At 39.1% G+C, this 14,173-nt stretch overlaps 1 protein-coding gene across 1 annotated transcript in view; it reads left to right on the forward strand.

Moving 5' to 3' along the window:
- The first annotated feature begins 249 nt into the window (after positions 1-249).
- Positions 250-14,173, forward strand: part of LOC128301100 (potassium voltage-gated channel subfamily H member 8) — a 33,742-nt gene continuing 19,818 nt past the window's right edge. Inside the window, exons 1-4 of the mRNA XM_053037421.1 lie at positions 250-377; positions 7,851-7,961; positions 8,089-8,208; positions 9,896-10,033. Of these exons, the coding sequence (XP_052893381.1) occupies positions 302-377; positions 7,851-7,961; positions 8,089-8,208; positions 9,896-10,033 (445 nt within the window). The 5' untranslated portion in view covers positions 250-301. The remainder of the gene's footprint in view (positions 378-7,850; positions 7,962-8,088; positions 8,209-9,895; positions 10,034-14,173) is intronic.

The following is a 14,173-nucleotide window of genomic DNA, read 5'->3' on the forward strand; positions in this document are numbered from 1 at the left end:
AGTGTTATGGTCCCCGGTAAATATTTACCAAAAATCAGCATGCACCACGTCGCGCATCGTTTACAATTTTGCCACCAGTCGCCAACCCGGCACCGACCCTTGTCCTTGTCCGTTTGCTTGTCCACCAACCACCATCCGGCTGCGAGGCTGCTTACTAAACATTTTCCCCGCGTGCAGGAAATGAGATTTGATTGTTTTGTTTTACGCGTGTGTTTGCAGGTTTAGGTGCCCCCCCCCAACCCCCGCCTCCAGCCCTACCGTTCGGTCGTAAAGGAAGCACACCAAACGAAACATCTCCCAAATGCCGGCACGGAAGGGGCTCCTTGCGCCCCAGAACACTTTCCTCGATACCATCGCGACCCGGTTCGATGGCACACGTAAGTAGACAGTTTAATTAAGGTGGCATTAAAACGTTCCCGAACTGACTTAAAAGTGCAAAAGGTGCGATGTCACTGTGGGTGAATGTGGGTGTGTGTGTGTGTGTCCCCTCGACTAATTTCATCACGTGCCTCGTCAAGGATGTGGATCGGTATCGTTATATCAGCACGAGCTACGACTGTGTGTGCGTGTGGATGATTTTCCTTAAGGATGCTTGGCACACGGCGATGCGAAGCCACCCACCGGGGACATAGGGGACGATAGGGCGAAAAGGGACAAGTGAAACTGAAAACTTTCTTGCATTTTTCTCGCTCAGGTCTCGTGGCCGGTTGTGGGCGTTGAGACCGGTACGGCAAAGGGAGAGTTCTCCCATGCCACGTTCATATTTTGCACAATTGGTTCTACGAATGGCTTTCCGTTTTGCCCCCTCGAAAAAGGTAAAGGAAACGCATGACTTCGCGGAGCTGTGGGAAATGGAACCGGGGGTGGGTTGTGGGTAGGCAAAGGGGAAATTAATTGAGTTCACATAAATGTGTGACTTTTCTTGTGTGCTCCGTTTAGCAGACGATTCGCTTCGTTTTTCGCATGGAATGGAACGTTCACCACCAGCACCAAAGGCGATGAAAACTTTGGCTTTGGGTGAGGGCATGGTTCGGATTTAATTGGGGGAAAATACGGGCACACTTTGGCTTTAGGCATTAGGATAAGGTTTTGGAGGGCACACCAACAAATGGATTGCAAAAGCCGTGTGAAGCAACTGTTCAACCTTGAACCCTCGAATAAAGCTGGCGTCGTGATTTTACTTTCGAAAAGCCGTTAAATTAGTTCCATAAATCAAAGGAAAGAGGAAAGGCTTTACCGTAAGTTGCATAATAATAACTATTGGAAAGCATAAACGAACGCACCACACATCCTGGGAATTGCTCTGTAACGTAGAACTCATTATCTGTCTGTAAATGATGATTGCGTGTGTTTTTCGGAAGGCGAAATATGGCATGGTCCCGAATGTCCTGAAGCAAGCCGTACGAAGCAGAGAACGGGATGTTGATATTTATACCAGCGGGCTCTCACTAGTTTGTGTAGTGTCACGTCAGCTTAATGTCAGATTTATGGTTTCGTTTATTTATTGCTATCAATTGCTCTACGGATAGGAAAGAGGATAGCGTGCTATTCTTGGTCCTTGATCGATCTACAGCCAGTAGCTATCAGTTGAAGGATCTTAGTCTTAAACTAATACTAGTATAAGCTTTGTGTTATTATGTACTCAACAAATTTTAACAACTTCCCTGGCTGTGACTCAAACTTGTAACTTTTGCAACCAATTATTGAACATTTGTTATTATGAGTCGTTCCATAATAAATCTGGGTAATTTATTGTAAACGTTTTGATTACATAGTTTTCAATTTAGTTCTTTTTAGTAGACAGAAAAAAACACAACAATGGAATTATTTAACCAGGAATAGGGCAACCCGCTATTCGGGTAGCTCAGGCGTTTTTAATTGATCGTAACTTTTCCTTTGAATCGTAGCCATTCAAAACTTGGAATATGTATGAAATTTACTGTAATTTTCCATGAAATTTGTATATATTTTTAAGGCATATTTTTTACAAATTGTTTAATCATTGCTTTTCGATTATTTTTTTCATTATATCTATTCCTGGCAACCGGGGGCTACACGGGTAGCTAGAATGTTTGGAGGCTTATAACTTTTGAAAACGTTATCTAATATCGGTGCAAATGTTGAGAAGAAAATTTATTTAATTCTTCTAGTTTACATTGCTGTTTATTGATTTTTGCTGTAGCCGTTTTTATTCTGTGGCTCTTCAAAGTTCACACGATTTTTAACGAAAAAAATTATAAAACGTTCAAAATAATTATTTAAGAACTTAACATAATTCCAACAACAAAAGTCTTGTGATAGCTGTTAGAGTTGTGTATTACGAGTCTAACAAAAAATCAGAATTTTAGGAATTTTAGAATTAATTCCGTTACTAAAGAATCATTAATTAATTTGGTAGATATATTGAGTTATTTTAACAAATTGGTTCTATATAATTAATAAAAATGACTGGAAACAATGTGAATTTTAGTTAATCAGTGTTATTGTGTGTTATTGTGTATTGGGAAAGAGTTTAACTATGAAGATGCATTTTATGTAACGGTGTTAATTCAAACTCAGAGTGCGTTTGTACTGCTCGGATCGTGCTTGACTGATACCGTCTTATAGGTATTGTGGTAAGCTGCGCTGCTATTGCGATCTTCTAAGGGCGTTGCAATGTCATGTGCTGCGCTTGTTGTGATAGGCACTTGCGTTGTTCTATCATCTCAAAAAACTCTGTATAGAAGCAATGTAGTCTTAGCATAGTACAAACTATCCATCTCAGGAGATTGTTTTAAATTTAAATAGACTTTATCGTTTTAAGGAGTCGAGAAGTTGATTGCAAAATATAAAAAGATCCATCATGTGAACGCTATGACTAACGGTTAACTTTAGGATATCTCATTGGAATTCGCAAGTCTAACCACCCCAAAGATAGTGTAGAACTTTACCATGAATATGTACACAGTACTAGTGGCGAATCAATCCCCTTGGAGGCCCAGAGCGGAATTATAGTTGGGGTTTTAAATTTAAAAACGGTGAGGAAGGGAAGGGGGACATTGAGGGGACTTGGAATGAGACAAGTCGAAAAGCGCAGTAAAAAGGGACCTACTCCGCCTACCGTTTGATCCGCCGCAGGGCCGCGACTAATCAACTTACTCAAATGGTCCGCCAGGGCCATCATCATCTTCGAATACAATATTGGAAACGACTATATTACCACCAACACCAGTTACCATAGTATCAGTACTCTTCTAAATGGAGCTACAATCATACGTGCGCCAACTTCGAGAAGCTGCAAGTGGTGGAAGTTACAACTACAGCATCCAAGGAGCACTTTGTCATCGAATTGGTTCGCTCGCTGTGCTTCCGGGAGATTCGCCATGCAACACTCAGTTATACTTCTTTGACCTTAACTTAACTTAAAAAAACACTCAAGCAGTAGTTGGTGGTGAACTTAATCGATATAGTCTATCCTGAATCCTGGGTATTTATCACACGCAATCCACTAACACGGATGTTAAGTCATACACAGCGGCGGATCAAACGGTAGGCGATGTAGGCGGTCGCCTAGGGCCTCACAGTGTTGGGGGCCCCAAACAATTTGTGCCGATTGTGCGATTTTTGGAAATTTAGCAGCAGAGTTAATTGATAGCACAAAATCTAATTAAAAAGGTAAAAAATTGATCAAAAATATCCTTGGATTTTATATATCTTTGGTTATATAAAACATTTGTTTCTATTTGATTAGCTATATCGGCCCGGTTACCCGGCTACGCTAGTATGCAGTGTACTCAAACTCCTTCTTCTTTATCGGCACGACATCTTCAGGATGTTTAAGCCTACCATTTCTGGCTTTTTTTTACTATATTTACCCGTAGGATAGTCACCGGAAATAACCTGCAGCGTGGAATAAATTTGCCCATCACTATTGCATTGCATACTATCAAACCCGTGCGAGCGATCGCTAGTGTAAGGAAGATGGATAAAACGGAAAGCATCCTTCATCTCATCAGCTGCATTCTTCATCAGCTGTTTTCAGATTCCCGATACCAGAAAAGCATCCACGAAAGAGGTAGCTCCTTTTACAGCAATTTTGCTCGAAAACCGCCGAAAAACTGCTTCAAAAACTACCAGTTTCCGAAGGTATAGTACCAGGAGAGCATCCACGGAAGAGGGAACTCCTGATACTGCGCCGTAAGGTATGCAATGTTTATACACTAACTTTGCAACCAACTTGCAATGCAATGCGCCTTAAGGTATGCAATGTTTAAACACTAACTTTCCCGTTGGTCGTGAAAAATTTCTTCAAAAACTACCAGTTTTCGAATGTATAGTACCAGGAGAGCATCCACGGAAGAGGTAGCACCTGGTAATTTTGCCCGCCTAAAGGTATGCAATGTTTAAACACTAACTTTTCATACAAACCAGCTGTTTTCAGATTTCCGATACCAGGAGAGCATGTTTTTCAAGAGGTAACACCTGGTACCAGCAGAGCAAGATGGCGCCCAATAATTCATGACATATTTCATGAAATGTTTCATGAAATGTTTCATGAAATATTTCATGAACATTTCATGAAAATTTCATGAAATATTTCATGAAACATTTCATGAAATATTTCATGAAACATTTCATGAAACATTTCATGAATGAAATTTTCATGAATGAAATTTTCATGAATGAAATTTTCATTGATTAAAATTTCATTCATGAAAAATTCATTCATGAAAATTTCATTCATGAAAATTTCATTCAAAAAATTTTCATTCATGTAATTTTCATTCATGATTTTTTCATTCATAAAAATTCATTAATAAAAATTCATTCATAAAATTTCATTCATAAAAATTTCATTCATTAAAATTCATTCATAAAAATTTCATTCATGAAAATTTCATTCATAAAAAATTTCATTCACGAAATTTCCATTCCTAAAAATTTCATTCATAAAAATTTCATTCATAAAAATTCATTCATAAAAATTTCATTCATGAAATTTCATTCATTAAAATCTCATTCATGAAATTTTCATTCATAAAATTCATTCATAAAAATTTCATTCATGAAAAATTCATTCATAAAAATTCATTCATGAAAATTTCATTCATGTAATTTTCATTCATTAAAATTTCATTCATGAAATTTTCATTCATAAAATTCATTCATAAAAATTTCATTCATTGAAAATTCATTCATGAAAATTTCATTCATAAAAATTTCATTCATAAAATTTTCATTTATAAAAATTCATTCATAAAAATTTCATTCATAAAAATTTCATTCATAAAATTTTCATTCATAAAAATTCATTCATAAAAATTTCATTCATAAAAATTTCATTCATGAAATTTCATTCATGAAAATTTCATTCATGAAAATTTCATTCGTGAAATGTTTCATGAAATATTTCATGAAATGTTTCATGAAATATTTCATGAAATGTTTCATGAAATATTTCATGAAATTTTCATGAAATTTTTCATGAAATGTTTCATGAAATATTTCATGAAATATTTCATGAAAGATTTCATGAATTATTGGGCGCCATCTTGCTCTGCTGGTACCAGGTGTTACCTCTTGAAAAACATGCTCTCCTGGTATCGGAAATCTGAAAACAGCTGGTTTGTATGAAAAGTTAGTGTTTAAACATTGCATACCTTTAGGCGGGCAAAATTACCAGGTGCTACCTCTTCCGTGGATGCTCTCCTGGTACTATACATTCAAAAACTGGTAGTTTTTGAAGAAATTTTTCACGACCAACGGGAAAGTTAGTGTTTAAACATTGCATACCTTAAGGCGCATTGCATTGCAAGTTGGTTGCAAAGTTAGTGTATAAACATTGCATACCTTACGGCACAGTATCAGGAGTTCCCTCTTCCGTGGATGCTCTCCTGGTACTATACCTTCGGAAACTGGTAGTTTTTGAAGCAGTTTTTCGGCGGTTTTCGAGCAAAATTGCTGTAAAAGGAGCTACCTCTTTCGTGGATGCTTTTCTGGTATCGGGAATCTGAAAACAGCTGATGAAGAATGCAGCTGATGAGATGAAGGATGCTTTCCGTTTTATCCATCTTCCTTACACTAGCGATCGCTCGCACGGGTTTGATAGTATGGAATGCAATAGTGATGGGCAAATTTATTCCACGCTGCAGGTTATTTCCGGTGACTATCCTACGGGTAAATATAGTAAAAAAAAGCCAGAAATGGTAGGCTTAAACATCCTGAAGATGTCGTGCCGATAAAGAAGAAGGAGTTTGAGTACACTGCATACTAGCGTAGCCGGGTAACCGGGCCGATATAGCTAATCAAATAGAAACAAATGTTTTATATAACCAAAGATATATAAAATCCAAGGATATTTTTGATCAATTTTTTACCTTTTTAATTAGATTTTGTGCTATAAATTAACTCTGCTGCTAAATTTCCAAAAATCGCACAATCGGCACAAATTGTTTGGGGCCCCCAACACTGTGAGGCCTTAGGCGACCGCCTACATCGCCTACCGTTTGATCCGCCGCTGCACAGTACACAAAGATGTAAAGCTCCAATCACTCCAACACGGCATCATCAATTGCCGAAAACTCTTGCGCAGTAAGTGTAAGAAACGGACACTGTAGATGTAGAGATGAAGGGGAAACTCGTCGTTTAGTGTCGAAAGCCATTCAGAAGCGATAAATGGAAAGTACTTTTGCAAGTACTTGTATGTCGTTTACCTACATTGAAACAAATCATTGCTGCTTAGTTCCATCCCTGCCCAGTGTGGTTCCATCCATCCAGTCTACCGGTATGACTTTGTGGCACTATGAAGCTGCCAATGGAGTTGAAACCGTTCCGTTTGACGATGGTCGTTACAATTTTTGACGTTCCATGGGGGAAAATTCTTGATCAGTTTGCACTAGTACACGTACTGTCGCTTCATTTCTACACCTCAATATAATTTAGATGATGTTTGGGGAATATTTAATTCAAGGGGACTTTGAAGATGAGCACCAGCAAGCAAAAACCCTTGTTGTTAGATCATAATATGGAGAAAATATCAGAAATTGTCTAGAAAATCGTCATTAACGACCTGTTTGTTAACTACAAACATCGTTCGTATTCGCGAATAATCATAGAACTTTGCGGAGTAAAACGAAACGGAAGCAATATTTCTGTAAATGATGTGTATTATGCTTGAAAATTCATGAACTTATTACAAATCAAATAGAACAATAGCACTGATTCCCGCACGGCAATATAGCACTTAAAACAAATAGGTGCAGGGCCACGAGAGTTGACAAAATGCTGACAAATTTGTCAAGTGACAAAATCAGCTTGTCAACTACAAAAATCCACTATACCGTTGCCGCGCACACAATTGTACTCTCTGACAAGTAAACAAGAATATCCACATGATCCAAGAAGCTTTCGACAGTTGTTACCAAAAAAAATAACTGATTTCATATTTTTATTGTTTGAGTAAATATTGAAAGATTTGAGGAATAATGATAAAATATAATTTATAGTTCATTCAAAAATAAAGCTTACGTACTTTAAATGCAAAATAAAATATAATTTTCCAATAAAAAATATTGTTAATCAATTAACAAGCGGTGCAAAATTTTGTCAGCATTTTGTCAGGATTTATTCAACTTTTTGTCGTGGATTTTCTACAAAATAAAGTTTGACAAAAGCTCACAAATAGTGGCAAAAGCTACGTTTTGACAAATTTATCTGCATTTTGTCAGCTCTCGTGGCCACGTGGCATAATAACATCACCATGACATCTCGGGCGCGATAAAAAAATATATATTATAGCTGGCAACCACTTCAACTAATGCTTTATTTTTTTACATATGCTTCCCGGCTGTACCACACCACACGGCATACAGATTCCAACTTCGTACTAGGCAACGCACAAGTGAACGGGTATCCCATAGTGTACTGTTCCGATGGCTTCGTGGAGCTGTCGGGGTTTTCGCGCGCGCAAATTATGCAAAAAGGTAATAAAGTTGTGCATTATCTCGCACGGACTTCGGAATGCTATTGAATCCACGGCGTCCTTGGCCGTCTGTGTACGGCGGTTCTCGCTTCCTTTTTCCTTCTCTCTCTCTCTCTCCCTCTAACCAGGCTGTGCCTGCCGGTTTCTGTACGGGCCCGAAACGAAGGACGAGCATAAAGGCATGATCGAAACGAGCCTGGACGGCAAATCGGAACTGAAGCTCGAGGTCATCTTCTACAAGAAGAATGGTAAGTAACGGTGGTCGTAAAACGTGCCACATTCATAAACCCGCTGGCGGTCATGAGAGGCGATATATTGGCCAGGGCTGTTTATCTCGGGCTGGGGGTTGGTTTTTTTTTTCTTGCGGCATATGAAAACCGATCATGAACACACGCGGAATGGACGTTGATGTGCAATCGAGGCGGAATTAGTACACAATCATCAAAAATTGAGAGCAAGCAGCACTGTTGTGCGATGCCTTGTCGATGAGGAGGGACATGCACAGTCACCAACAAACAGTCCGCAAAAGCTAATCTTTACGATTAAAGACAAACAGGCCCAACCCGTCTTAAAATGATCCGTTTCCAACGAAACCCATCCTGCCGAATGTTTGCTTCTGTTGCTGCTAAAATGTATTCGTCTGCTTCTAAATTTCCCATTCGAATTAGACTATTCCGTTGGGCCAAAGGTTGGGCTTGCGGTAAAGGATGCTAAATGATGCAGAACCATCCACCAATTCACGGAACCGACTTAAAGCACAGCATATATATTCAAAGGAATTCCACTTTAAATGTGATTATCTCCATCATTTAAGCCAAGCACCGGCCGACCACTCGGCTCTGCGGTGTGACAGCTTAATATTTCGCCTCTTTTTCACTGTCACTTTAGCATAACCACGTGCCGCACGCGCGTGTTCCGTGGCCGTTGTCTGTTCATGCAAATTTATTTATTAACAACCATCTGCACCTGATTCGCGAGTACGCGATGTCAAATTAATAATAACTGTGAAAGACATTGGGGTTCGCAGAAGACCCGAAAAACCGCAAGAAAAAAAAAGCAGGGAACGGCACAGTTTAGGGCACCAAACAGCATGAGAATGTTCGTGTGGCCGGGACTGGAAAATCTAGCCGAAAGTCGTTATCCAACAAACAACCCGTAATTCTTTATGCCTCCCGGTTTTTTGGGGTTAGGAGAATCTTCGCCTGCTTTTTGCGGATCCTTCTCTGCTCACTTGCCGGTCAAAAGTTTACTCAGCACGGCCCGACTGCTCGAGTGTGCGAGAATCTGTCCGCCATCTGCTGGCGAGTCGTGAAGTATCACGTTACCGAGGTGTATCGCGACAAAACGCTACTGTGCGGCTGCTTCTGGAAGGGTGGGGTGTGGGTGGCATCATGATTTATGGGACAGACACCGGGACATCAAAACTTACGCTAATGAAATACACTCCCAAAAAACCCCCCCTGTTCTCGCTGTGGCTGTGCCAAGTGTTTTCGTTAAATTTTCAGCGCAAACAAAGCAAAAAGCCAGCGGAACGAAAATGGCTGAACATTTCTCGGTAAAACCCACACGGCACCGGGGCAGTGGATTGTGTCCGGCAAAAGTTGGTTTGGGGGGTTTTGCGTGAATGAAATCGGTTGCCCGATTGTGGCGACTACAGAATAGAAGGAGAGGGAGATGCATTTTTTTGTTTCGGTTGTTATCAATCACCCATCCTGCTTTCGCCATTGTTCCTTCCCATTGTGCCGAGGAGAACTTTTCGCCCAGCGAAAGTTTACTCGTAATCGTTTTAATGAGTTATTATGCTTGTTATGCTTAACATTTCATGTCTTTCCATCAACTTTCCATCATCTCGCTGGTATTTTTTGTTTTTATTCTCTCTCTCACTTTCTTCTTTCATTTTCCAACATTTTCCAACACTTATCCAACAATTGATAGGTACGCCGTTCTGGTGCTTGCTGGATATTGTGCCAATCAAAAATGAGAAACGGGAGGTTGTGCTGTTCCTGGCATCGCACAAGGATGTCACGACGGCGAAAATGTCGGAGATGTCGATGTCGGACGAATGTGATAGCGGTAAGTAAGCGTTGCCCATGGTTCCATGGCAAGCTATGTTTTTTTTTTCTTCTTCTTCCAACCGCGCTGTTCGACAACGTTCGGCCCGCGTGTCGCGTGTTTCCGTGTATGTGTGTGTGTGTCTGTCTGTATGTTTTTTTTTCCATTGACTTTTATCTTGCAAATTTGTAAGCCTTCGATTCTGTTCGTTTCGTGACTGTGTTTTTGGTCGGTTTTTTTTCGAGTTCCTGGTGCGAAAATTTTAATGCAAACAGACACAAAATAATGCAAGCTTCCCTGCTCCCGAGGGAGAGCAATGCTGTTTAACGAAGAAGGTATAATGATGATAACGTGCTATGTTTTTGAATTAAGCGTGTTTTTTTTCTAACTGCCAATAAAATATTCTATGTACACAAAACGTTAAAACGAGCGCTAAAATGATAAAGGAGTATATTTGCATAATCTAAAACTCGCGTAACTAATCTTTAACATCGTAAAAGTTATGAAACCCTCGAAAACACCTAACGGCCGTGCTATTTGTTTCGCCATTTTCATAAGCTTCATCGTTTTGTTGTCGCAGATCTTTCACATTCTTTTATATTATTTTGTGCTTTGTAATCCACGCCTGGAATGTTTAAGATGGTGATATTTTTGACTCGTTCTGTATGGAAATCAGTTAAAATTTTATGGTTTTGAGATGATTTTGGGTGCTTGATGTCGTATCTGGTGCCGTACACCACGCTACAATTGCCTTCGGTGAGGGGTTAGTTAAAGTTCGAATCAAGAAAGTCAGGAGTGGAGTTCGTCATCGTTACTCAATCAGTTAACTAAACCATGCTGTATGATGCATCGACGTCATCTGCATGTCAAATTGGAGCTACTTGTCCCTTTGACAAGTGACTGTTTGATTGGGGCCTCTTTGTGCATGCCAAAATTCTTTGTTCCTTGTGTTTGGAGTAAACGGTGGAAAAGAAACTTTAAGCTGACTTTAAGGCGAATCGGGCATCACTTATCACTTTTGATTATGAATGTCAGAAAGACATTATTTTTCTAAACCTTTTGCAAATAACCGAGTGATTGTGATCAGCTTTGTAAAGATTTAAGGTAACACTCTCGTACAACGCACACAGCCTAAAAATATGTTCTGTACAGTCAGAACCTCGTCAAGTATTTTGAGTGGATAATTCGCCGGTTGTGCCGACAGGAGTGCACAGCGAAAAATGTATGGATCAAGTTTCAGACTTCATCGAAACAAAAAAAAATCACCTCAAAACATTCACCAAAGCCCAATCATGGGATGTAAAAACAATAAGCAATCGAGGAGACGCCTGGTACTTCGAACATGCTGTGCCAAGGATAAAGTTACTTTCGGCCAACTTTTGCAAATTGGCTTTTCAAGCAAATGTTAGTATACATTTCAATGAAAATATACGTACACAAAGTGAAGGGAAAAGAGCATATTTTTCGCTACTCTCACAAGGTTACCACAGAGCGTTACACGTTTTCGCCAGCGGTGTAGTTTGATCATGCTGTAAAGTTAATTATGGGCCATTTGGGTTTGAATAAAAATAAAGTTTATTAAATTATTAAATTAAATACAAATAAAAAAAACTGAATACAAAATTTGAAAGTATAATTAAAAATAAGATTAAGAAACTTATTACAGTACCAACTTAAATGTGTAATTTGTCCTAACGATAAAGGCGCTGCAACAGGAATTTTATAAAGCTGTATAGTTTTGCATATAGAGGACAAGTATCCAGTCGAGATTTCAATAGGTTTTGTTTGTGCAACAGGAATACATCGATTAAGATAAGTTGTACTAACAAACAATAAGTAAAATTACACTCGTTGCCGCTAAATTTTGTTTCGTAATCTCCAATTTGTGACAGCAAGCATCAATTTTTGTCTCGTAGCCTCTAATTGAGAATTAGAGAACTGTTTTGTTTATATTTACAAATGATAAATAAATACACTATACCGACCCAATGCTGCACCTACACAACCAACACGATTCATTTGTTGATAATCAGAATCACAATTAAACATTCCATTCGTACTGCCCAAAGTACTGCCAAATAGGTTATGTGTGATAAATTCTACTAACTTACTTTGAAGTTCGTTAGCACCGGTCCGTTTGTTGGTAACGGAAAGGAGGGGGCAAAACTCCACAGGACTGAAAGATAACGAGATTTTTAGTACATACACATACACACACACACACCCGCACAGTGTGGATTCTGTTTAATTTTCCCTCAGTAATTATTCACCAGCGCCCAGGTTTCCGGTTTCCCAAATTGACCGGAAAACGGGTGGCGGGGAGGGGTGGTGGTGCAAAAGAGGGGGTCGATTCCCTCAAACGATGCTCATTTATTCTTCGCTTCGACCGACTACTTCACAAGCGGAAACGTTTCCAGTTAACTCTCAAGCGATGCTGCACTGGGGGTGGTGCAATGCGAAATTGTGACACCCGCGCGCGCCCTGGCTGGAACACGTGGAAATGGAACGGAAAATTTGCATTTACATGGCCGCGCCGTATGATCTGATGCTGATAGCCGAACACGCAGTGGTCATAACTAATGTGTGTGCGCTCTGACTACATTCAAATGTGGTCAGTAACTTTTTCAATAGCGCAACGGTGATTGGATTACGGTTTGTGTGTGCAAAGTTATGGATGTGCCATTCAATAGTTGAGGGAGGTCAAACGAATGTTACCAGCTGATTTGCCTGGTAGCCCTAACCGTCGAGGCAAAAAATTGAAATGTTTAATTCAATTCAATTAATGCAGTTGTGCTGTAGTGAGATGTTGCTTGTTTGTGAAATATCATGAATTTTATGTTTGTAAAATCAAATAAAAAACAAAAAAGCACTGGTGCAGGGTTAGCGAGTCCCACAAGTACAGGGTTTTCGAGTTCGAATTGGGGGCATTATTTTAAGTTGATCTGGAATATGTGGAATGTACCGCACATTTTGTCATTTTTTCAAGCTGTTTAAAGAATTTTCTTTACATATTTAAGATCGACAATCCAGTTCCTATTCAATCCATTCAAGTTTTGACTTGAAAAGCATCCAAATTTGACTCCAACTGAACAACTTGTCTTTAAAAAATGTGTTCCATTCCAGAAGAGAAAAAAAACATGCTACAAACATTAATTATTATGTATATCCTACCCGTCAAAAAAGATAATTATCATGTTCTAGCTAACAAAAACAAATCTGAAGTACCGTACCGTTTAATTAGCTGCGATTAAAACATTAATTATTTAAAAACAAAACAACAACAAAAAAAAACGTTATCAAGGATTAACACACTGCCGATCCGGCACCAGTCCAGCAGCCACGTACAATATATCTCTTCTTACTGATCAAATCCTTCGCGGAATTGAGTTTTCAATTGTTTCACCGTAATGGGACCGCCGCAAAAAAAAGAAGATATTTGAGCCGTATACATTAATGTTCCGGGAAGGATGCGGCAACTCGACGAAACAAAAAATTAAACAACCAAAAAAAAAAAGGTTCCAGAGGACCAAAAGTCCTAAAATAAAAAACAGTAAAACCTACGACATTAATAAAATATTTCCTCCTCTCAGTTTAGCTACTTTACGAGGTAGTTTTGCAATTGCATTCCGTTCCTACTGACGTTGCATGAATGTTACCCAAAATATTTATTAAATCAAAGTTCCGATTGTTTTATGTAACATTTCCAAACAACAACAAAAAAACGTGTTCTTGTAGTTAGTTAGGCAATCGTTGAAAGTCGTGTTTAAATCATTCGTGTTTTGTCATCATTCCGTACGTTGTATGTAGTGGTATTATGCTCCATCCAAAGCCATAGAATAAGGCTACAATGCCTATCACCCACAGTCCAAGCTATCCTTCGCAACATTATAACACAATCGGCGTAGTTAAACATAAAAAAAAAACAAACGGGTGCGTGTTCTTGTGTACGTTGGCGGTATTTCAAGATTGATTCTGTAATTTTGTCCACCTTACGCGAAAGAACAATTCGACCGAGTACAACACAACTACCAAATTGAATCACCTTCACGCGAAATATCATCGATGTTTTATTCTCCTTCTGTCTTTCTCTCTCTCTCTCTCTCTCTCTTTCGCTGTGTGTGTGAGTGTTATTCATTCAAAATGCTTCACTTATTTTATGTT

The sequence above is a fragment of the Anopheles moucheti genome, chromosome 3 (assembly GCF_943734755.1).
Source record: "Anopheles moucheti chromosome 3, idAnoMoucSN_F20_07, whole genome shotgun sequence".
Taxonomy (NCBI): domain Eukaryota; kingdom Metazoa; phylum Arthropoda; class Insecta; order Diptera; family Culicidae; genus Anopheles; species Anopheles moucheti.